A 25,774-nucleotide genomic window follows, 5' to 3' on the forward strand; every position below is an offset into this window, starting at 1 on the left:
ATTAGGTCAATTCAGATCAACAAAACTGCTCACAAAATTCACAAGATTTCCCGGGGGCAGCTGGGCCCACTCTTTTTTTCCCTTTTTGAAACGCGAGAAATTTGCTATTTTGCCACTCTCAAATTTGGCTGTCTGTTATTATGCCATCCCGTGTCTATGACTGGTGGGACCGTCTGTGTCTATGATTTGTGGGTCCGTATACAACAGAGCCGCTTGATAACTAATTAGGTCAATTCAGATCAACAAAACTGCTCACAAAATTCACAAGATTTCCCGGGGGCAGCTGGGCCCACTCTTTTTTTTCCCTTTTTGAAACGCGAGAAATTTGCTATTTTGCCACTCTCAAATTTGGCTGCCTGTTATTATGCCATCCCGTGTCTATGACTGGTGGGACCGTCTGTGTCTATGATTTGTGGGTCCGATGGCATACTGGCGAAGCCCACAAATGATAATGGCAAAATTGCCAATGGCTCTGGAAACGCAAATGGCAGGCCTTTCATTAAAGAGGGAAAAGAGTTATAGAACAAAGACACGCACTATGGCCCACTCTTTCCGGTCATAATTTGGTTATCCAACAGCGTTGATTTCAGCATGAGAAAAAAAAAAGTTCGCCCGAGCATGCGTGCGCAACTGAAATTGGATACAGCATCCATGGAAGAAGCAAGAAACTGGCACGGCCGGGCGAAGGCATGGCGGGACGTACGAATCTGGTCCCCCAGGGAATGGGAGAGTGGTAGTACCTGAAAAAGCTCGGGGGGAGAGAGGTTGGCCTCCAGTAGCCTGTGCAGGGACTCGTACGTACCCGCCGATCGACCCCGCTGGCGGTGGCGTATTCCCCTCCTCCCGCTGCGCCGCCTTGCCGTTTGCTGGTCGCCACATCCTCTCGTTTGCGCGCGCGCGCGCCGGGAGCTTCTTCACTCGCTCGGGTTGGACCGTCCGGCGTCGGAATCGACTCACAGGTCTTTGTGTCCAAAAACAATTGCCACCAGCCACTGCTTGCGTTCACACACATGCTACTAGTTCCGTTGCGTTGGCAGATGATATCTCTCTCTACTAGTATCCTCGTGCACACACACAGCCGTGTGCGTTCGTGCGGCTGCCTAGTTCAAATTCGAACTGCTACCTACGTACGTGCGCAGAAACGAGGCGCACGTACCGGCGGCCGAAGTGACCAGACGACCGAAGCAAAAGTTCAAATTTGGAATCAAAATTCAAACGTTATCTCGGGATTTGGAACCAGCATTTACTGCCGCGCGCGCCCGCGGCAACAGCAACACGAAGGGTGGCCGGAACGGCGGACGGGAGGGGCTGGCTACAAATATACTAGCTGGCATGGCAGCTGCTTCTGGCTCACTCCGTCAGTCCGTCTTGCTTGCAGTTGTCGTTGAAGCCTTGCGTCAGTGTCACTAAACCCTAACGGTACTCGCTGCTGCTGCTTCTTCTTCTCTCGTGCATTGAGTTTGCCGATCCGTTTCAGACTTGGCTTCGGCATGATTCCGTGTATATAAACCTTAATTTTCCGTAGTGGTAGCATCGAGTTGCCCTCTCTCCGTTGCATTTCCGACTGATTTTTCCCTCGCTTTGTCCTCTGCAGAGTGCACCTCGATCGTGCGCCTTGCATAGTTGCATGTGAAGTTGGCGAGCCATGCGGCTGCGATCTGGCCGTCGCCTCGTCTCGCCGCCGGTGGCCGCACCCAGAGGAGCTGCGCGTAGCGTTGGTCCCCCGCGCCGGCACACCGCGGATAGCGGCGACGGCGTTGGGGAGGACCGGCTCAGCAGCCTCCCCTTGGACCTGCAGCTAGAGGTGCTCGCACGTCTCCGGTGCGCGCGCGGGGCTGCGCGCACCAGCGTCCTGTCCAGGGCATGGCGCGGCCTCTGGACGCAGCTCCGTGAGCTGGCCTTCGACGGCAGCGTTGGTCCCGATTCGCTCGCCGGCGCCCTCTGCCGGCTTGCTGGTGAGCGGACCCAGGTCCGGCCCAAGCTCAGGCGGCTTTGCATTCACCTCCCCGGCAACCTGAAGCTCGGGGACGCCAGGATCTCGTCGCTGCTCCACGCCGCCTACAAGCTCGCGCCGTTGGAGTTGGAGTTCGTCGTTGTACACGGTTCGTTCGTCTTTCGCGCGCATCTTGCGAACCGTGCTCCTCTGAATGAACACTGATGATGTGCTGGTGAATGCAGCAGATGCAATTGCACCAGAGGAAGCTGGTCCGCGGCGTTCCCAGCGACTTCGGAAGCCCAACCCAAAATACTTCGGTGACAAATGGGCCCAGGCGTGAGTAGCCCATTGGTGTTGTAAATAGCACACTAGTTGTTCAGAAGCGAGCAGGTCTCTCCAGCTAGTGAGACGTGACGACGAAACTCATGTGCTGTGATGCTCCAGACATTCGGGCGGTAGTCCGTTTTCCGTTGGATGATAAAACATCAATCATCCCATTTCCCCTGTGATTTGGATTGGCTTCGTTAACATCGGAATTATATAGAAGAAAATAGATAAACTCGTGTGTGTGATAACTTCTTATGCTGGTAATGGGATGATTATAGCATAGCACTACTTGAATGATAACAAAACAAACAGGATTTACTACAGCATGATCGCACAGGATATGTGCGATCCAAATAGATATTCCAAATTTGGAACCACAAGCTTTTGTTTAAAGCAAATATAATACTCCATCCATCCTATAAAATAAGGCATATATTTTTTTGACGTCTTTAGAGTGAAACTGTGACCATTAATTTTTTTTTTAAATATGAGACCAACAAAAGCAAATTAAACATCATATTAAAGTATTTTTAATACAAATTTAAGCATGTTGCATGCATACGCTAAAAATATATATTTTATTGCTGAATTTTTTGTCAAAGTTTTAAAATATTGACTTTTCTAAAAACATGTGCTCCTTATTTTATGAGATAGGAAGTAGAATGATATAAAAAACTTGGCTGGGGAGAGAAAGACTATCCTCACAGTATTATATTAAGAAGACTCGAAACATGGTTCTGGCCGAGAAAATCTCTAAACTTTGGCCCCCATCACTAGCGGGTCGTCATCGCCCACTCTACAACGACCTAGCCGGACATAATCCGGGAGCGAGTAGTGCACAACGAGAGGATTTTTTAACCAAGTCCGAAAATTCGTCTATCCTCCCAGTATTATATTAAGAAGACTCAAATATGGTTCCGGCGAGAAAATCTCCGAACCCTAGCCCCCATCACTAGCGGACCGTCATCGCCCACTCTGTAACGGCTTAGCCGGAGGGTGACTCGCAGGACATAATCCGGAGCGAGCAATGCACAGCGAGATGATTTTTTTAACCAAGCCCAAAAATCATCTATGAGAGGATCAAACCCGGGACATGTAGGTGTTACTCGAAAACCTTAAACCATTACGCAAGATACCCTTTGGTATAATAAATTGATATAAGTAGACTAATTATAGCTAAGTGAAGAAAGAGTAGAAGTGGGCGACTAATTATAGCTAAGAGCTGGTTCCAAAACATGTGGTGACAATAAGATTACAAAGGTGGATCTTAATAATCGTTGAACGTTCTTATAGCCAATAAAATGACTATATAGTTATGCGTAGAGAAGAGAGGATTCTATTTTTAGATCGTCCTGCGCCCTTTGCATGCTCCCACCACGCACAGTACTCTGCGCAACTCATTTTGCGTTTGCGTTGTCTGATGCAAGTCTTCGTGTTGGTCTCAGTCTTACCCGTGAAAAAATTGCATCATCCACCAGTGACATTCTTTGACGACAATTACAACAAACGACAAAGCTTGCCACAGCACTGCTTGCCTCCGATTAATCACAAGTCTCAGCTTAACTCTGTACAATGATGAAACAGTAGTACAGTACAACGTATGCCTTTCTCACATTACATCCTAGGAAAGAATGTTTCTAAAGTATACGTATACGACAACACTTTCAGGGCGCTAAAACTCGGCAGAGCCAGGAACTCGAGGAAATGGGATGGTGTCTCTGATGTTGTCCATTCCAGTAGCAAACTGTACAAGCCGCTCAAATCCGAGACCGAAACCAGCGTGTGGAACTGGACCAAAGAAAAAGGTCACAGTTTGTTATGGGTCATCACGGAAGGGGCAAAAAAGGTGTCCGACTATTTATAACCAAAACTGGAAAAATAACAGTATTCATATTTTTTAAAAATTTTAACATGGGTTAATGTATTACAACCTGATCCATATCGTCGTAGGTCCAAATACCACCAGTAGCTCTCCTTATTCAGATTTTGCTCGTCCAACCGGGCTTCAAGGTAATCAAGACGCTCTTCCCTCTGGCTTCCTCCAATAAGTTCACCAACCTGACATTGAACAGACAGTCGCATTAGCAATAGCTAAAAGCTTTTGTTTCATTTTATTCATTCACATGCTAAGAATTTTATGTATGATCTATTACTTGTATGTGCTTACCCGAGGAACCAACAGATCCATTGCAGCAACTGTCTTCCCATCATCATTTTCTCTCATATAGAAAGCTTTGATCTCCTAATGGAAATGAAAAGGTATGATTACTTTGTTTCAAAACATAGTATCACTCAAAACTGTACACTACAAACCTTTGGGTAATCTCTAATTATTACAGGGCGCCCACCAAAGGCAACTTCTGTGATATATCGCTCATGCTCGCTTTGAAGATCCAAACCCCACTTTACCTGATGATTTTTGGAGAGAGAAAAAAAGGTCAGCTAGGACATTTATTTTCGTATGAATATCACTTAAGGTTCTGCCTCTCTCATTTAAGCTCAGAAAATGAATATTGGTATGTGGGACAGTACAAGTAGAAAGAACACAGGTGATTTCATACATATCAAAACAACCCGAATTTGGTCAGTCAACATTGAACCATGTAGACAAATATCAACATTTCAAGCATTCGGCCATTTTCAGAAGTTTATGCTTGAATCTTCATTACATTTGTAAATAAAACTCAAATTGCAAGAAAGTAAATCAGATAAGTATTGTTGTGACAAACATGAGAAATTTATTCTTAGAAGCTGTCACTCATGCATTACCGGGAACTCGAATTCCTTCTTGGACCCAAGAAGTAGCTCAACAGCATCAGTGTAAGACAGGTGAACGAAGTTCTTCTCTACTACATCCTGTGGGCAAGTAGAAGATAATTCACTGACAGCATTCCTCTTAATCAAAATGTACAATAGAGTCAAAACTCAAAAAGCTATATACTGCTGCTATAGATATGATAAAAAAAGGAAAGCTATACATTTAACCGATCTATGATGCCTTTTTCAATCCAAGTATTGAAGAAATCCATATCCTCTTTGCAGTTCTCCAGAATATACTTTACCTGCATGAAACATCAGTAATTAGGTTAAAGGTGAGTCTAGACCACTGCTTGAAACTTCCCTAATTTAATGCACAATAGACTTTGATAAAGCTACACTGCAGAAATGGCTAGCACTAGAGTTGATAATCAAACAAAAATGATAGAGGAAGGCACCTACTACATACTGGAGATATGCAGTTGCACAAGCCATGTCATCGTTCAGATCCGCAAAGGCAAGCTCAGGTTCAATCATCTTGACCCACAACAATAAAACAGCAAAAGATGTGAATTCAGTGTTTATGTCGGATTCTAAAGATAGAGGTTTGAGGATTTCAAATACCCAAAATTCAGCCAGATGTCTTGAAGTGTTTGAATTTTCAGCCCTAAACGTTGGACCAAATGTGTAAATCTGGAGCGAAAAAATCAATGAGGAAATAAAAAACTAACTAAAGCCATCAAACATGACAGGGTTAACTGTTTCAAATGAATGTGGAAAAAGAATTACATCAGATAGAGCTGAAGCATATGTTTCACCATTAAGCTGTCCAGACACTGTCAGAAATGCTGGTTTGCAGAAGAAATCCTAGCATAAGTAACATTGAAAATATTCATATTATTCGTACAGTTTTGAGCAACTAAATAACATTAAATATAGGGCATTATATGGTATAACTATAACCAAATTGACTCAGGTAACATGCTAACAAAGGCAAAGGCTACCTGTGACCAATCAACCCTTCCATCCTTGGTAGCAGGAATATCTTTGAGTAGAGAACCACCATCAGCGCTGTTTGAAAGCTATATTATAGAAGTGGACAAAAATATTAAACGTATTCAAACCAGAATGCAACAAGAAAAAACAAGGAGCAAGAAGGCAAAATGGATGGCTACATAAAGGAAAAGTTGCGGAAAGACCGATGCCACAAGTAATCATGAACTTTGTTATATTCTTATACATATATGCATTAAAACACATATGGATAATGACTGAAAGATTCTGATATGACTGTTATAGTATAGTTTCAATGATTACATTTACAATTCTCCTGCTTGCAACCTGATGATGATACATTGATACTTCTATGGCTTCCATACATCAGATACCTGATAGGCACAACTTTGAGGAAGTTCTATAAGGCTATAAGCAATATTGGTAAAAAAAATTGCAACATGTCCACTCCAAAAATGATACAGCTGTATTGAGAAGCTTATCAGGTTGTATGGTTTCTAATTCAGAGAATATACTCTGATTGAAATATTTGGGTAAACACAGAGATGGGCATAGATTCAGTTTAACATAGATGAACAGAACATTTCCTATGCAGCAACCAAATTCTAATAGTGCAAGTAGTCTATCTAAAGAAACATATTGAAGAAAAACTAACCAAAGTAGTCACGTAAAACTGCTCCCCAGCTCCTTCACAATCTGAGGCCGTAATAATTGGGCTCGAAACCCAAACAAATCCATTGTCTTGAAAGAATTTATGAGTTGCGTATGCCAGAGTATTTCTCACTCTTGCAACCTAAATAGCACACATATCCAGTTCCAGTAAGCAAATCCACAAGAGAAGCTTGCGTAATTACTGAACAAGAAAACTTAGGATAAATAATAATATTTCATACTTCCATCCTAATATATAAGCCATAACCACTTTTTATTCAAATCCAATAATATAAACCGTGCTCTCTCTAGACATGTGTACATCGAAACAGTAGTACTAGTGTTGGTAGAGAGAATTAAATACATTTCTTGGTCTTTGAACCAAATGTGGTTACACCTGATTACTAGGATGGAGGGAGTATCATTTTTAGAGATATTTGTGTAACTAGATCATCAGCATAGACGATAACCCGTTATCTTGCAAGTCAGTGTCCGAGTGGGCCGTATTCAGGCAGGGGGAAAAACTCTATAACCATATGACTCCAAAATCTAAAAATTTGCATGGGCAAGCGTTTTACAGATCTGTATGAAATTGTAAGCTAACATAGGAAAGTAATAACACAAATAGAAAAACAATAGCACTTGATAAAGGGCATTCAATTTCTGTTTGAGTGATGAAAGGATAGTAAATGTATTGTCCCCAATTTCTTGGTCAACAAATCTATGAGCCTTTATACTAGAAATGAACCAAAATAATAGCAAACTGGCAGCTTTTCAAATCCTCAGAATGCCGAAAAGGGGGCCAGCGGTGAGTAGAACATACTGCACCAAAAGTGTTTGTCCGAGGACGGAGATGGGCTACGGTCCTAAGGAATTCTCTTGATGCCCGTTTCTTCTGTATAGGAAAAGATGTGGGGTCACTCTTACCAATCTGCAAAAAGAAAGTAAAAATAAACTTTAGCACAATAAAAGAAATAAAGGCACAAAAAATAAGGTCGTTGGACTCTGTAAGTTCTTGGTCTACAATTCGACAAAGGAAAGATAATTGTTTGATACTTCAATTGACTACAGTTGGCATGCAAAATGACTAAATGAGACATTAACTAACTACGAAATAAGTATTCCCTGTATTTTTAAAAATGCAGAAACAGAAAGAAATTTGTTGACATCTTAACAAGCTAATTAGTTACAGACTATTCTCTTTCACAAGAATGTGTGAGGTGTGAACTAAAAGTAATTATAAATACTGGAATAATTACCACGGTGATCTTTGAAACCTTCAACTCCACTTTTTGCTTACCGCCTTGGCTGCTTGCAACAACTCCCTCAACTAGTACAGATGCTCCAGTAGTGACAGAGTCTATCTGACAGTCATCATTGAAAATAATGACGAATAAAACATATTATAGCCTTATCAACTGCAGCCAATGCAGTTTAAGAGAAGCTTACGAAAGGAGTAAAATACATTTTTGGTCCTTCAACTTGTCGCCTTGTGTCATCCTGGTCCACAAACTTTTGAAGTGTGTCAGCCCAGTCCTTAATCGTTGTTCGGGTCTCAATTAGGTCCAAATGGGTCGTGGTTGACATATGGACCCCACATGTTAGCCTGTGTATCACTTTTCTCTCTTTTCCACGTGTCCGATGAGAGAACCGAGAAAAGACAGAGAAAATAGATACACAGACTGATATGTGGGGTCCATATGTCAACCACGACTCGTTTGGACCTAACTGAGACCCGAACAGCAATTAGGACCAGGCTAACACACTTTAAAGGTTTGTCGACTAGAATGACACAGGACGACACGTTTAAGCACCCTTACGAAAGTATAAACTTGCAACCTTCGCTAGATGGGCAAAACATAGTACCTGGTCATAGCCTTCTGTTTCAGGAGTCAATACACATTGCATATTGGATAAGCAAGAGCCATCATTGACCTAAAAGTTGGAGTTTTAGAATGCATTGGACTCTTAAAGGATAAGAGCTACTTGAGTCGACAAATATAAATTCCTCTGTGGTGTGCAAAAGCATTATGGTACGACTGGCTCATTAGCCAAGTGTCATGACATGTTAGCTAGGGTCTCGTTGTTTATTACTGAAGCAAAGGAGATACACTTAGGGGTGGTAATGGATCATGATAAAAAATGATTCTTCACAATAAATTAGGGCCCTTAAATAATTTTAGTTCAAAAATGAATAGAAATAGAGTCTGATCCTAATCCGATTCGATCCTTAAATTTTATAGTGTAAAATCTAGAACCCATTACCACCCCTAGATACACTATCAGTTGAAACATAAAACATTATATTTCATTCAGAATATTTAACCAAGCATCAAGGCATTGATAACATTGTGAAACGCTCATTGAGCATTTCTATATATTAAAGCAGGGAGCAATTCTGCTTTCAGGTGCCTCCACGTCAGCACTCTGTGTTTTAGCCGCATGATCCAAATCCAACGGTAAAGCAGGGAGCAATTATGCTTTCAGGTGCCTCCGCGTCAGCACTTTCTGTTTTAACCGCATGATCCAAATCCAACGGTAAAGCAGGGAGCAATTCTGCTTTCAGGTGCCTCCACGTCAGCACTTTCTGTTTTAGCCGCATGATCCAAATCCAACGGTCATAATCACATCTCACGCATCCCAGCGGTCTCTAACACACGCTCTTTCTCCTCCAAGCGAAGGACCATTCTAGATGATGCACGAAGGAGCCATCAAGCGACCGTTTCCGTATAACCCCCAGCTACCCCTATGGCCCTATCCGGTGTCTCCATTTGCCGTGAAGGTTCTAGACAGTCCACTCCCCGCCCTCAAACGCCGTTACCTAGGTGCTTCGTCGTCCCCTCCACCCCCGTCAAGAGCTCTCCCAAGCGTCGGCGCACACCGCCACCTCGCCGTGCTCTACAGGGTTGCCCTCTACAGGGCTGCCGTGCCTCCGCCCCGGTATGGTCATCCGCGCCGCGGCGAGCAACTCAACTAGAATACTTTGCCACAGCGGTGATGGATTTCCACCCAGCGGTTCGTGTCGGAGTCGTGGGCTGATGTTTCCAGATTAGTTTCTCGAAGAAGTTTTGGCTCAGAAAGATTAACGGCTAACAACTTAATGGCTGATGTCGCCAGGTTGCTGGCTGTCAATAAGCACGACCTCCTCGCGCATATCGCCAGCTTTGATTACCGGCCTGGGATGATGGCTGAGCTCGACGCGCAGATGGGGTTCGTCGTGGGCGGAACCATTCTCATGCTACTCACTGTCGTCTTCTTTGAGATTCAGGTCAGTCTCTTCTCCTTCCCTGAATCGGGAGTGTTAATCGCAGCCTGTACAAATCCATTCAAATTGCGTGAAACTGGTTGTTTAACTGGTTGCCAAGCAACTTCAGGCAGATATCCATCCCATTTTGATTTCAAAGTTTTAATTTATGCTCTACATGTACATATCAACGTGTTTTGGTACTTTTACTAATACATTTGTCAGCTACTGGTCGCATTTTCCTTTTGATGTATTTACTTCTATGCTTGCTTTAATTAATTTCAGATGTTTGCTAAACCACCAAAGAAATTATGCAACAACAAATTCATATTTGTGCATCAGCATTTGTTTATTATCATATTAGTGACAAACAAGTAAAGTCATTTTTTGTAGGGCTGCTAAGCATATACAAGATCGAGGGAAAAACTCATAGGACCAATTACTCATTAATAGCGCCATGGAAAAAACAGTACTCAAGATTATTAACTTTTTTATACACAAATTTAGTATTTAAAGTATATAACAACCTCAATGCCAATATATATATATAGGGCAGGTATAACGGGAGCCCTGGGCTTCCAATAGTTAAAGGAAGCCCAGGTCGATCATCCCTGCAACCTGGTTCAACCCAGCGCACCGACTGGACCAGGCTGTCGGTTGCACCACCCGCGCCCACGTCTCTGCGCGCAAAAAGGAATGCATGCATGAGTCAAACACATCCCCTTGCATGCGCATAAATTTAGGAAAGATACGTGTGACAATTTCTATTTTTAAATGCTTTATTTCCTCCATAAATTTAGGATCTCTGCAACAGCCATGCAACTAGACTCGTAAGGACCATTTTATGATATGTACTGCTACTAAATATGCTATCCTGTGTAGATAATTATGCAATTCAGTATACTACGTAAAAATCTGTTACCAGCTGCATGCACACGAATTTATGATAAAAATAATGTGCAACGAAAGGAAATAAATTGCACGCATAGAAACAAAAAATCGTATTTAATGTTTTATTTCCTTCATAAATATAGGATCCCTCCAACAGCTATGCAGCTAAACACACTAGATCTAGTTTATGATATATATTGATACAAATTATACTACATGGTGTAGCTATTTATGCAATTCGTTACACTGCGTAAAAAATCTGGCATGTTGTTCACTGGTGGACGCATCTCCAAGTTGGAGCGTAATAACCTTAAGTTTTGAGCATAAGATCCTCCAATTATAAGCGTAAATACCGAGCCAATGTGAGAGGTTGATAGCTCTAGTAGGTTGTTATTACGATCCTATTTTTATGGCAGATCCGAAAAATATGGCAGCCGCATGCATGCGGTTATACAGATCCAAAAATTATGGCAAGATGCATGCATGAATCAAACACGTTCCCTTGCATGCGCGTAAATTTAGGAAAGATATGTGTGGCGGTTTCTACTTTAAATGCTTTATTTCCTCCATAAATTTAGGATCGCTCCAACAGCCATGCAGATAGATCGTAATAACCATTTTATGATATATACTCATACTAAATATGTCACACTGTGTAGGTATTTATGCAATTCGTTACACTGCGTAAAAAATCTGGCATGTTGTTCACTGGTGGACGCATCCCCGGGTGGAGCGTAAAAACCTTAAGTTTTGAGCATAAAATCACTAAATTATAAGCGTAAATACCGAATCAATGTGCGAGGTTGATAGCTCTAGTAGGTTGTTATTACTATCCTATTTTTATGACAGATCCAAAAATATGGCAGCCGCATGCATGCGGTTTCTATTTTTATACAGATCCAAAAATTATGGCAAAAATCGTGGGAGTTTCCATTGCATGCGCGCAAATTACAAACAGCATAAATCAAGGAATTGCCTTTCCAATGTGCATGCAGTAAACTGATATACAAACTCTGTGTTTAAGCATAAAATCGTACAGTTTTTGGCGTAAATAATACATGTGATAGGCATAAAACACAATAATCGAAAAGAAAACTACGCCGGATCAGAGGATGTCACGCGCGATCATCGTTGCGCGCATCTCGGGCCTTCCGTGACGCCGCTCGCTCGAAGATCGCGCCTCATGCGTCGCCGTCGCTACTCGCACGTCGACGGGCGTCGTTTGCTCGCCGGCCTTGGAAGTGCCGCCTCCTCGGGACCTCGGGGACGCCGCCGCTTGCCCGCACAAGGGCCCCGCTGTCGCTCGCCCTCTGGATCGGGGAGCCGCCGCCACCGACCTGGGAACTGCCGCCACTACTCCGGATCGAGGAACCTCCGCCACCGTGCGTCGAGGTCATGGAGTTGCGGCCACCGGCTGGGGATCCACCGTCGCGCACGCTCTGGGGCAACCGCCGTCGTCGCACGCGGCGTCGCTAATGAATCGGGGTGGAGCGTAAAAAACTGAACCCTAGCACTCCGGGTCTTGTTTTATAGACGTCTGGATGTGGTCCGACTCGACCGGATTGCACCGTCCGACCTGAGCTTCCTCTAGTTATTGGAAGCCCAGGGCTCCTAATATATATATATATATATATATATATATATATATATATATATATATATATATATATATATATATATATATATATATATATATATATATATATATATATATATATATATATATCGGGGACCATAATTAGGGGTACCCTCAAGACGCCTAATTCTCAGCTGGTAACCCCCATCAGCATAAAGCTGCAGAGGCCTGATGAGTGCGATTAAGTCAGGGATCAGTCCATACGAGCGACTCGATCACGCCTCGCCCGAGCCTAGCCTCGGGCAAGGGCAGCCGACCCCGAGGGGTTTCCGTCTCGCCCGAGGCCTTGCCTTCGCTAAGAAGCAGCCCTGACTAAATCGCCGCGCCGACCGACCGAGTCGCAGGAGCATTTAACGCAAAGGTGGCCTGACACCTTTATCCTGACGCGCGCCCCCCCGGCAGAGCCGAAGTGACCGTCGTCACTTCGCCGCTCCACTGACCGGTCTGACAAAAGGACAGCGCCGCCTGCGCCACTCCGACTGCAGTGCCACTTGACAGAGTGAGACTGACAGGCAGTCAGGCCTTGCCAAAGGCGCCATAGGAAACTCCGCTCCGCCCGACCCAGGGCTCGCACTCGGGCTAAAGCCCCGGAAGACGGCGAACTCCGCTCCGCCCGACCCAGGGCTCGGACTCGGGCTAAGGCCCCGGAAGACGGCGAACTCCGCTCCGCCCGACCCAGGGCTCGGACTCGGGCTAAGGCCCCGGAAGACGGCGAACTCCGCTCCGCCCGACCCAGGGCTCGGACTCGGGCTAAGGCCCCGGAAGACGGCGAACTCCGCTCCGCCCGACCCAGGGCTCGGACTCGGGCTAAAGCCCCGGAAGACGGCGAACTCCGCTCCGCCCGACCCAGGGCTCGGACTCGGGCTAAGGCCCCGGAAGACGGCGAACTCTGTTCCGCCCGACCCAGGGCTCGGACACGGGCTAAGGCCCTGGAAGACGGCGAACTCCGCTCCGCCCGACCCAGGGCTCGGACTCGGGCTCAGCCCCAGAAGACGACGAACTCCGCTTCGCCCCGACCCCAGGGCTCGGACTCCGCCCTGGCCTCTGCCGAACAACCTCCGCCTCGCCCGACCCAGGAGCTCGGGCTCGGCCTCGGCCATGGAAGACAGATTCAACCCCGGCTTCGGAGGAGCCTCCACGTCGCCCAACCTAGGGCACAGGCCCGCCACATCAACAGGAAGCACCATCATCACTCTACCCCGAGCCGACTCGGGCCACAGAGAACAAGACCGGTGTCCCATCTGGCTAGCTCCGCCAGATAGGCAATGATGGCGCCCCGCTAGCCCTGTGACGACGGCGGCTCTCAGCTCCCTTACGGAAGCAGGGGGACGTCAGCAAGGACTCAACCGCTCCGACAGCTGTCCCTCCGCCAGGCTCCATTGCTCCTCCGACAGCCACGACATCACACCAGCAGGGTGCCAAGATCTCTCCGGCTGCCACATTGGCATGTACTTAGGGCGCTAGCTCTCCCCCGCTAGACACGTAGCACTCTGCTACACCCCCATTGTACACCTGGATCCTCTCCTTACGCCTATAAAAGGAAGGACCAGGGCCTTCTTAGAAAAAGGTTGGCCGCGCGGGGACGAGGACGGGGCAGGCGCTCTCTTGGGGCCGCTCGATTCCCTCACCCGCGTGGACGCTTGTAACCCCCTACTGCAAGCGCACCCGACCTGGGCGCGGGACGAACACGAAGGCCGCGGGATTTCCACCTCTCTCACGCCCGTCTCCGGCCACCTCGCTTCCCCCCTTCGCGCTCGCCCACGCGCTCGACCCATCTGGGCTGGGGCACGCGGCACACTCACTCGTCGGCCTGAGGGACCCCCCGGTCTCGAGACGCCGACAGTTGGCGCGCCAGGTAGGGGCACGCTGCGTGTTGACGAGCAGTTTCCCGTCAAGCTCCAGATGGGCAGTCTCCAACAACCTCTCCAACCCGGGACGGTGCTCCGTTTCGGGAGTCTTGAGTTCATGTCCCTCGACGGCAGCTACGACATGATACTCCTTCCACCGCCGCGCGACAACGACAATGGCGGCCGACAACCCGCCCGCCGGCGGCGGAACCGACGACATCTTCCCCGCGTGGTGGAAGAACGACATTCGAGCTCGCCCCGTCCTCTCCCCCGCCAACGGAGGAGGAGGCGGGGCAACCAAGGCCAAGCGGGAGGCCGCGCTTCGTCGGCTGTCGAGCGAATCGACGTCCCCAGCGCCCCAACGGGGGGCGCGTCGGGCGTCGACCTCGCGTTTGAGACGAAGGCGAGCGCCGTCCCCCCGCGACACGCCAATCCCGAGCAAGTGGACGACGCCAGCGCGCTCGCGGAGGGCCTGCAGGACGTCGCCCTCGTACCTAAGACGACGGCGCAATCAGTCCCCGACGTGACTATGTCGCTCCTCGTCGACCAAAAGATACTGACTGATTCCCATCTTACGTCATTTCGACTCGGCCTCAACCCGCCTAGCGACCTCGCTTGGGCGGGCGCTCTCGTTGAGGCGAGTGCAACCCCTCTGGGGTTTCGTATGCGGTCGCCTTGGGACCGGTTGACGGACGTCTTGAACTACGGACCCTCTGGGTCTGAGGAAGATGACGATCCCAGCATCTGCTGGGATTTCTCTGGATTTGGCAACCCCAGTGCCATGCGGGACTTTGTGACCGCATGTGACTACTGCCTCTCCGACTGTTCCGACGGTAGCCGCAGCCTTGACGACAAGGACTGCGGCCCAAGCCGCGAATGTTTCCACGTCGAGCTAGGGGATCCCTCCGAAGGCAACCATCTCGGCATGCCGGAGGACGGTGATCTCCCTAGGCCGGTGCCTCGCGCCGACATCCCGCGGGAGCTAGCTGTGGTCCCCGTTCCGGCGGGGGGTCACGACCCACAGCTCGAGCAAGTCCGCGGGGCGCAGGCCAGGCTCGACGAGGGAGCAGGAGCGCTCGAGTCGATCCGCCGGGACGTCGGGCAGGTATGGGCGGGCCAGCCCCCGGCCGGAGAAATACGTCACCTGCCCCAGGGTTTCCAGCATCGCGTCGCCAACGACGTCAGGGTCAGGCCGCCACCCGCATCCAGCGAGGTCGGTCAGAACCTGGCAGCCGCGGCGATGCTCCTCCGCGCGATGCCGGAGCCATCAACCACCAAGGGTCGGCGAATCCAGGGAGAGCTCAAGAATCTTCTGGAAGGCGCTGCGGCCCGACGGGCCGAGAGCTCTACCTCCCGAAGGCAGGGATACCCCTCGGAACCTCATGCCGCGACTTCCCGATTCATGCGGGAAGCCTCGGTCTACACCGGGCGCACGCGCAACACCGCGCCTGCGGCCCCGGGCCACCTCGGCAACGAGCACCATCGTCGCGACCGTCGGGCTCACCTCGACGAAAGGGTGCGCCGAGGCTACCACCCCAGGCGTGGGGGACGCTACGACAGCGGGGAGGATCGAAGTCCCTCGCCCGAACCACTCGGTCCGCAGGCCTTCAGTCGGGCCATCCGACGGGCGCCGTTCCCGGCCCGGTTCCGACCCCCGACTACTATCACAAAGTACTCGGGGGAAACGAGACTGGAACTGTGGCTCGCAGACTATCGCCTGGCCTGCCAACTGGGTGGAACGGACGACGACAACCTCATCATCCGCAACCTCCCCCTGTTCCTCTCCGACACTGCTCGCGCCTGGTTGGAGCACCTGCCTCCGGGGCAGATCTCCAACTGGGATGATTTGGTCCAAGCCTTCGCCGGCAATTTCCAGGGCACGTACGTGCGCCCCGGGAATTCCTGGGACCTCCGAAGCTGCCGGCAACAGCCGGGAGAGTCTCTTCGGGACTACATCTGGCGATTCTCGAAGCAGCGCACCGAGCTGCCCAACATCACCGACTCAGATGTCATCGGTGCGTTCCTTGCCGGCACCACCTGCCGCGACCTGGTGAGCAAGTTGGGTCGCAAGACCCCCACCAGGGCGAGCGAGCTGATGGACATCGCCACCAAGTTCGCCTCTGGCCAGGAGGCGGTCGAGGCCATCTTCCGAAAGGACAAGCAGCCCCAGGGCCGCCCGTCGGAAGAGGCTCCCGAGGCGTCTACTCCGCGCGGTGCCAAGAAGAAAGGCAAGAAGTCGCAAGCGAAACGCGACGCCGCCGACGCGGACCTTGTCGCCGCCGCCGAGTACAAGAACCCTCGGAAGCCCCCCGAAGGTGCTAACCTCTTCGACAAGATGCTCAAGGAGCCGTGCCCCTACCATCAGGGGCCCGTCAAGCACACCCTCGGGGAGTGCGTCATGCTTCGGCGCCACTTCCACAAGGTCGGGCCACCCGCAGAGGGTGGCAGGGCCCGCGACGACGACAAAAGGGAAGATCACCAAGCAGGAGAGTTCCCTGAGGTCCGCGACTGCTTCATGATCTACGGAGGGCATGCGGTGAATGCCTCGGCTCGGCATCGCAAGCAAGAGCGCCGGGAGGTCTGCTCGGTGAAGGTGGCGGCGCCAGTCTACCTAGACTGGTCCGACAAGCCCATCACCTTCGACCAAGCTGACCACCCCGACCACGTGCCGAGCCCGGGGAAATACCCGCTCGTCGTCGACCCCATCGTCGGCGACGTCAGGCTCACCAAGGTCCTGATGGATGGGGGCAGCTGCCTCAACATCATCTACGCCGAGACCCTCAGGCTCCTGCGCGTCGATCTGTCCTCCGTCCGAGCAGGCGCTGCGTCCTTCCACGGGATCATTCCTGGGAAGCGCGTCCAGTCCCTCGGACGGCTCGACCTTCCCGTCTGCTTCGGAACGCCCTCCAACTTTCGAAGGGAGATTTTGACGTTCGAGGTGGTCGGGTTCCGAGGAACCTACCACGCGGTGCTGGGGAGGCCATGCTACGCGAAGTTCATGGCCATCCCCAACTACACCTACCTGAAGCTCAAGATGCCGGGCCCCAACGGGGTCATCACCGTCGGCCCCACGTACAAACACGCGTTCGAATGCGACGTGGAGTGCGTGGAGTACGCCGAGGCCCTCGCCGAGTCCGAGGCCCTCATCGCCGACCTGGAGAACCTCTCCAAAGAGGTGCCAGACGTGAAGCGACATGCCGGCAACTTCGAGCCAGCGGAGACGGTTAAGGCCGTCCCCCTCGACCCCGGTGGCGACGCCTCTAAGCAGATCCGGATCGGTTCCGAGCTCGGCCCCAAGTAAGAAGCAGTGCTCGGCAACTTTCTCCGCGCGAACGCCGACGTTTTCGCGAGGAGTCCCTCGGGCATGCCCGGCTTACCAAGGGATGTTGCCGAGCACTCGCTGGATATTCGGGCAGGAGCCCGACCCGTCAAATGGCCTCTGCGCGGATGACACCCGGGGGCTGCGCACACCCCCGGGAAAGGCCGCTTGTCATCGTCGGCGTTCTGGAGCCCGGAACGCACAAGTTGGCCGGCGGTCAAGGCGAGGTCTACAGCAACGCTCGGAACGTCCGACAGCTACGTCGCTTCTACCCTTAAGACGTTTTCAAGTTGTTCGTACACCTCACTCCCGCGCAAGTCTCAGTCATCAAGGAAGGGCCGGCCTCGCCTCGGCAGAGCCCGACCCTCCCTCGGGGGCTAAAAAGGGGGAACCTCCCTGCGTCAAGACTGGGTGTACCTCTCCGCGTCCAAAATTTTCGATCAAAAAAGGCTTTTTGCGTTCTCCCGGCTATATCAGAAGCAGGGCCCCAAGGAGCAAACGTGGGTGCATGTAAGTGGCAAGGCCGACTGGGCCGAGGGATTCCTATACCTCCGGGTTAAGGACACCCTCACTCGTCACCCGCCACGAAGAATGACCCCTGCTCGGGAAGCCACCCTGTTATTGACGAACAAAGTCGGACACGCAAAATAAAAGGAAGAGTACGACTTCATGCAATAGAAGCAAAGTGTTCAGGCCTCGGCGGCCACAGGAGGACGCGCGCACATCCAACAGAAACGGGTCCAGCAAGAGTTAGGCGTCGCCTTGGGAAGGAGCCGCGCCTTCAGCTCCGTCTCCGCCTTCGGTGAGGTCCATCTCGGCTTCCGGCGACGGCGCAGGGGGGAGGATTTCCGCCTCAAAGGTGGTCGCCAGCACTGCGCTCGGACCCGCGGCGACCGCGTCGAGTCGCTGGATTTCCGCCAGGGCAGCTTCGTCTTCGTCAGGAAGACAATACCCCTCGCTAACCCGCTCCAGGTCCACAACGTAGTGGGAAGCGAGCACGGCGAAGGCTCGCCTGACGCCGTGGTGTAGCGCCTCGCGGAGCCTGCCGCGCGCGTGATCGCCCAAGGCTTGAAGGCGGCTTTGAGGGGAGCTTCCTGAGGGGACGTCGTCGGAGCCAAGGACCCGATAAACGTCCGAGATGGCTTCGGACATGGCCGTGAAGTCGGCTTCCCTCTGCTCGGCCGCCCCGGCAAGCGCCTCGGCAAGCGCCTTGGCGGACTCCTTGAGGGCGGACTCGAGCTCTGCGAACAACCAGAAGAAAAATCTCAAACACAAGGAGAGGAAACAAACAAGAGCAAGAACCAAGGATGGTCAAGGCTTACCCCCGGCCCGGGCGCGTTGCTCCGAAGTCGCGGCCTGGGCCGCGGCTAAGTCGGCCGCGAGGGCGTCGGCCCGGCTTTCGGCCTCGGCAGCCCGGCCCCGAGATCGGTCCCGCTCCTCGACGACCTGGACGAGCTCCGACCGCTGCCGTTGCACCTCTGCGAGCGCCGCGGTCGCCTCTGTGCGCGCCGCTGCCGCCTCGGCTCTCAGGTCAGCGCAGAGCAACTGGAGGTCCGCTACCTCGGCACCCTGCTGGGAAAGGCGCGCAGTGGCCCTGGCAAGCGAGGTCCTCAGGGACCGCAGCGAGCCCCAGACATCGACTTCGCGGCGGATGAACGACGACTTGGCGGTGCTCCGACCCGACAGATCCTGAGGGAAGGAAGCGGGGCGTCACGAAAAACGCCTCGGTCACAGAAGAAAAACAAAGGTATGTCCGAAACCGTTACCTGGAGGAGTTTGGGGACGTCCCCGCAGAAAACCTCCAGCAACGACCGGAGCGACCCCACCGTTGCTTCGGCACGCTCGCGGAGCTCGTCCCAGGACTGGTCCTCCCGTTCATCATCGAGAACGAAGACGGGGTCCGAGGCCTCACGGGTCCGGAACCGGAGCAGCTGGCGCCGGACCTCGGGGCTTCGCTGCACAGCGACGAGGCCGTCGCCCGGCAGGACGAATCGAGCCTCCCCACCCGCCTCTTCCGAGGCACCAGGCGCCGACACATCAACCGACTCGGCGTCGACAGCCACCGGACGCTCCTCAACCGGGACGGCGGCGACTTCGGTAGCGACAGGCGCCGGCATGGTCGGCACCACCGGTGGGCTCAGGACCACGTCGGCGTCAGCCGCCTCTCCTATCGCAATGGCCGCCTCGGCAGAGGAGCCGGCCTCGGGAACCTGCTCCACGGCGACCGGCGCCGTCTGAGCCCCCTGAGGTGGAACGCCGTGCGAGAGGGTCGGTTGAATGGCAAGGCCCGAAGCGGCGCTGGCCGCACAAGCCGGCGTCTTCTTAAGTGCCTTCCGGGGTGCCAGGTCGGTCAGCCCATGGCTTCGCTTGCTGAGGAGAAAAGAAAAATCACGGCTGAGACCTATGAATGGGAAGCCAAGACGAAGACATTCCGAGGTACTTACCCACTTCGGGCCATGATCCACCGCGCCTGGGGGGAGGTTTCTTGGATCCCGGCTCCCGAAACAGCCGCCGAGGTCCGCTTCGCCGGCAACTTCGGCGCCACCTTTGCTTTGGACGCCCGGGGAGCAGATGGCCCGGGCACGGCCGCGATGACTCGAGGGTCACCCCCATGCGCTGCCGGTACGAGCGGCGGCCCCTGGGGAGCAGACGCCCTGACCTGGCCCTCCGCAGCCACCTCAGCTCCTCTAGCCGAGGGGTCAGGTGACCTCTCGGGTCGTCCCCGTGCCTCGGGCCGGGACCCCGACGCCCCAACTCCGGGGACTGACGGTGTCGGCCCGCTCGGGGGCTGGCTCGACGGCTCCTGGCCGCACCCCAAGCTGGGGCTGAGGCCGAGACGGGCGGCCATGTCGTCCTCCTCCTCATCATCGTCGTCATCATCGTCGTCGGGTGTCTCCGGCGACGGCTCCCTTGGGAGTCCTTCCCTCTCCTGCTGGCGACGGCGCTTCTCCAAGGCGTCCCGAGCCCGCCTCCGCTCGCGGGCCCGGGCCTTCTCCGCGTCCTTCTTCTTCTTCTTCTTCTCCTCCGCGGCGACCCGCCGCGCTGCTCGGTCCACCGCGTCCTCCGGGACCCGTGGCAGGGAGGGCTTGTGCCACCCCACCTCCTAAAGAAGGGGGGAAAGAAACCCAATCGTAAGAGCCAGGAGCAACCCGATGTATGAAGAAGGAAGGAGCGAACACTCACCAGAGTTACGCACCCCTGGTCGGGGCGCATCCGAAGCTGGGAGAAGGCGTGGGAGTCCGGCTTCCCCATCGCAGCCGACACCCGCCATTGGAGGGCGTCGAAGGGAAGAGGATCAGGGGACATCCGCGAGCCCTCCCAGTCGGCCTCCGGGGTCATCTCCCAAAGCGACAGCCGCCGCTCCGCCAAGGGAAGCACCCTCCGACGGTGGATGGCGTCAATCACTCCCGCAGCGGTGAGTCCCCCTTCCCGCAACGCCTCCAGGGCCTGAAGGAGTGGCTCGAGGTTCTTCTGCCTCTCGTGCGGGGTCCCGTGGCGCCAGGCGTCGGTGGCAGCGGAGATTACTCGCTGGGAGAACGGCGGGAGCAACTCGCCGTCGTTCCGGAGGTAGAACCACCGGCGCTGCCACCCCTTGTTCGAGGACGCAAGGATGGCAGGAATATACAGCGACGCCCGCGACTGCCTCAGCAGAAGGGTACAGTCGCCGGCCCGCACCGCTGCACGGACTTTCCTCTCCCCCGTCGGCGAGGCGAAAAGCTCCGCGCAAAAGAAATGGGTCCACAAATCCCAATGGGGGGCGATCCCCAAGTACCCCTCACACACCGCAACGAAGATGGCGGCCTGCGAGATGGAGTTGGGGGTGAGGTTATGCAACTCCACCCCATAGTGGTACAGGATCGCCCGCATGAAGCGGCCCGCCGGCACGCCGAATCCCCGCTCGTGGAAGGAGACAAAGCTCACGATGTACCCCGGCGGTGGGGACGGAGCGGCTTCACCCGCGGGAGGAATCCATTCCGGTCGCTGCTTATCGGTGAGGGGACGGAGCAAACCCTCGCCGACCAGATCTTCCAGGTCGCTCGCCGTCACCGTGGAAAGGGGCCATGGATCACGCGACGGAATGATGGTCACCCGCTTAGCCATCACCAAGCTAAAGGGGATGGCGGCGCGAAGGGCAAGAAGGGCGGTTCTCTCTTCTCTGGCTAGATCTCTCGGGTTGCGAAAACCTAAGGGGCAGGCAGGAAGCGGAGCAAAGAACCGTCACCGGACCCTCTCCGGGGTATATAAAGACCAAGGCGAAGACGGTTCCAACGTTCCGCCCGGACCGGACGCGGGATTCAAAAACGCGAAGCGAAACGGCCGCTCCTCGAACGGCTCGCGCACGCGCAACGGCTGCCCCGCCAACTACTCGCCCCGTCGCATTAACTCCGCGGCTGGACAGGCGGCGTTTCTGGCAGGAGCAGCGGGCGACGCTTCGCCTTCGCCGAAACAACCGCGCCAAAAAAGGTACGCCGCGTCGTTCGGTTTTGTATCCTTTTCCCTTTTTTCCTCTTTTCTCTATCTCTTGCGACAGGGACCGGGAAAGGGGGATACCCCGAAAGGGATCCTTCCCCGTGAAGGAACCAGGCTCCGAGCCTCCTTACTGATCAGAGGTTCGAAGGCTGGCCCCCCGAAGTGTTCAACAGCCGCCTCAGATCGCGTGGGCCCGACACCCACTACTGGTCAGAGGTTCGAAGGCCGGCCCCCCGAAGGGTTCCACGGCCGCCTCAGGCTACTCGAGCTCCGCGCCCATTACTGATCAGGGGTTCGAAGGCTGGCCCCCGAAGGGTTCACAGTCGCCTCAGACGCCGCGCGAGGGATGACCAGGGGTACGTTCGATACATAACCAAGGCTCGGGCTGCGCTCCCGAGGTACCCTAGGACATTTCCGAGACCAGCGGGAGCGATCTTGTAACGGAATCCCATCGGAGGGAGGCATCGAGCCATCGGACCCCGTCGCCAGGGGACCGGGTACGGCAGATCACCCGCAGGTACTTTTGGGCGTGCCTCTGGGCCCCTAGCCGACCCCCAACGAACGGGGCACGGACGTCCACTCGGATTACCCGCTTGCAGCTCACCGGAGACACCATGTTCGGTGCCCATCGAGGGTAACATGGCGCTCTCCCCCCCTCCTCCTTGCGGAAAGGCGACGTAGGGGCGTATATAAAAAAGCCGAGTCTGTCCCTGATCGCCCTCTCGCTCTGTGCAGAGGCTCGGGGGCTGCTCTCGCAAACCCGGCTCCGGCCGAACCGTTGACAGCGTCAACATACCAGCCCGAGAACTTGGGCCCCGACCGTGCACCCGGGCTACGGCCTGCTCGCATGAGGGAACAACCAGACCAGCCGAAGCATTACGCAAGGCATTAAGACCTCGAAGGAGTGAAACCACTCCTCCGAGGCCTCGGGGGCTACACCCGGCGGGTGCGCTCGCGCGCACCCACCGGAACAAAATGTAACCGAGAAAGGCTGGTCCCCTTGCAAAAAAGTGCGATGAAAGCCTCCAAGCGAGTGCTAACACTTCCTTCGAGGCTCGGGGGCTACTGTCGGGGACCATAATTAGGGGTACCCTCAAGACGCCTAATTCTCAGCTGGTAACCCCCATCAGCATAAAGCTGCAGAGGCCTGATGGGTGCGATTAAGTCAGGGATCAGTCCATACGAGCGACTCGATCACGCCTCGCCCGAGCCTAGCCTCGGGCAAGGGCAGCCGACCCCGAGGGGTTTCCGTCTCGCCCGAGGCCTTGCCTTCGCTAAGAAGCAGCCCTGACTAAATCGCCGCGCCGACCGACCGAGTCGCAGGAGCATTTAACGCAAAGGTGGCCTGACACCTTTATCCTGACGCGCGCCCCCCGGCAGAGCCGAAGTGACCGCCGTCACTTCGCCGCTCCACTGACCGGTCTGACAAAAGGACAGCGCCGCCTGCGCTACTCCGACTGCAGTGCCACTTGACAGAGTGAGACTGACAGGCAGTCAGGCCTTGCCAAAGGCGCCATAGGAAACTCCGCTCCGCCCGACCCAGGGCTCGGACTCGGGCTAAAGCCCCGGAAGACGGCGAACTCCGCTCCGCCCGACCCAGGGCTCGGACTCGGGCTAAGGCCCCGGAAGACGGCGAACTCCGCTCCGCCCGACCCAGGGCTCGGACTCGGGCTAAGGCCCCGGAAGACGGCGAACTCCGCTCCGCCCGACCCAGGGCTCGGACTCGGGCTAAGGCCCCGGAAGACGGCGAACTCCGCTCCGCCCGACCCAGGGCTCGGACTCGGGCTAAAGCCCTGGAAGACGGCGAACTCCGCTCCGCCCGACCCAGGGCTCGGACTCGGGCTAAGGCCCCGGAAGACGGCGAACTCCGCTCCGCCCGACCCAGGGCTCGGACACGGGCTAAGGCCCCGGAAGACGGCGAACTCCGCTCCGCCCGACCCAGGGCTCGGACTCGGGCTCAGCCCCAGAAGACGACGAACTCCGCTTCGCCCCGACCCCAGGGCTCGGACTCCGCCCTGGCCTCTGCCGAACAACCTCCGCCTCGCCCGACCCAGGAGCTCGGGCTCGGCCTCGGCCATGGAAGACAGATTCAACCCCGGCTTCGGAGGAGCCTCCACGTCGCCCAACCTAGGGCACAGGCCCGCCACGTCAACAGGAAGCACCATCATCACTCTACCCCGAGCCGACTCTGGCCACAGAGAACAAGACCGGTGTCCCATCTAGCTAGCTCCGCCAGATAGGCAATGATGGCGCCCCGCTAGCCCTGTGACGACGGCGGCTCTCAGCTCCCTTACGGAAGCAGGGGGACGTCAGCAAGGACTCAACCGCTCCGACAGTTGTCCCTCCGCCAGGCTCCATTGCTCCTCCGACAGCCACGACATCACACCAGCAGGGTGCCAAGATCTCTCCGGCTGCCACATTGGCATGTACTTAGGGCGCTAGCTCTCCCCCGCTAGACACGTAGCACTCTGCTACACCCCCATTGTACACCTGGATCCTCTCTTACGCCTATAAAAGGAAGGACCAGGGCCTTCTTAGAAAAAGGTTGGCCGCGCGGGGACGAGGACGGGGCAGGCGCTCTCTTGGGGCCGCTCGCTTCCCTCACCCGCGTGGACGCTTGTAACCCCCTACTGCAAGCGCACCCGACCTGGGCGCGGGACGAACACGAAGGCCGCGGGATTTCCACCTCTCTCACGCCCGTCTCCGGCCACCTCTCTTCCCCCCTTCGCGCTCGCCCACGCGCTCGACCCATCTGGGCTGGGGCACGCGGCACACTCACTCGTCGGCCTGAGGGACCCCCCGGTCTCGAGACGCCGACAATATATATATATATATATATATATTTGCAGTTTGTACAACACTGTATTCACAAAACTATAATTGAGTGCATGTCTAGATGAAGGTATGGTGCTGTTTTTGTAGACAAAATTATGCTGAAGAATGCATCCAAGCATAGGTACAATTCACTAATAAGTCTACTGGAGTAACTATGTTGTTAGCTGATTATGGTGTTTACCTTTTCTCCACATACAGTTTGGATTTAGTTACCAACATGAGATATCTTGGAAATGGAGCTTTTATTTGTGCCACTTCACTTGCAGTCCTGCTCAAACATGTTTAGTTTTCAATTCTTTTCATTATAGTATAATACTTCCTATTCTCTTTAATTTCATAATTTCTTGCACGCGGGCGCTAGTCCTATTAATAGCCTGGTTCCTGGTACAAAAGCAAAGCAATAACTACATTCACTACGGCACGCATCACCGTTGCACCAGATTCCAATTGATCAAAACCATAGCAAATGGAGTTGCAGATGTGACACCTCGACGAAGGTTATGGTCCTCTGGGCGCGGCAGGTGCGCACCCACCCGCGCACGGCGAGCTCCTTGCCCACCCACGCGGCGCCCTCGTCCTCCCCGCCCTTCACGTCCGCCACCCGCAGCCGCTTCCTGAACTCCCCCACGGCCTCTCCCGCCGCCCCTGTCGCCGCGGCTGCGGGGGCGGGGGCCTGCGCCACGGCGCAGAAGCGCTGCCGCCTTCCCGAGGCAGCGGCGATCGGCGCCGTTCGAGGGAGTGGGAACGAGAGTGCGGCGAGCGGGGAGGTCTTGGGAACCTGAATCCGGCGCGGGGCCAGGCGGAGGATCCGGGCGGCGGCGGCGGCCGCCATCGGCAGCGAGGCGGT

General features: G+C 53.9%; 1 protein-coding gene across 1 annotated transcript; it reads right to left on the bottom strand.

Annotated features, from left to right (window-relative positions):
• Positions 1 to 3,727: 3,727 nt before the first annotated feature.
• LOC100217176 (uncharacterized) lies at positions 3,728 to 25,774 on the bottom strand. The gene is made up of 15 exons (NM_001359650.1): positions 25,415 to 25,774; positions 8,552 to 8,620; positions 7,945 to 8,049; positions 7,509 to 7,616; positions 6,690 to 6,827; positions 6,025 to 6,102; positions 5,810 to 5,887; positions 5,645 to 5,713; positions 5,483 to 5,557; positions 5,242 to 5,325; positions 5,033 to 5,119; positions 4,577 to 4,672; positions 4,431 to 4,505; positions 4,195 to 4,321; positions 3,728 to 4,051 (listed from the first exon to the last, which is right to left on the bottom strand). The coding sequence occupies exons 1-15, from the start codon at positions 25,757 to 25,759 to the stop codon at positions 3,936 to 3,938; spliced, it is 1,650 nt and encodes a 549-aa protein (NP_001346579.1). The 5' UTR covers positions 25,760 to 25,774; the 3' UTR covers positions 3,728 to 3,935.

Source organism: Zea mays, chromosome 2 (assembly GCF_902167145.1).
Source record: "Zea mays cultivar B73 chromosome 2, Zm-B73-REFERENCE-NAM-5.0, whole genome shotgun sequence".
In the NCBI taxonomy this organism is placed as follows: Eukaryota; Viridiplantae; Streptophyta; class Magnoliopsida; order Poales; family Poaceae; genus Zea; species Zea mays.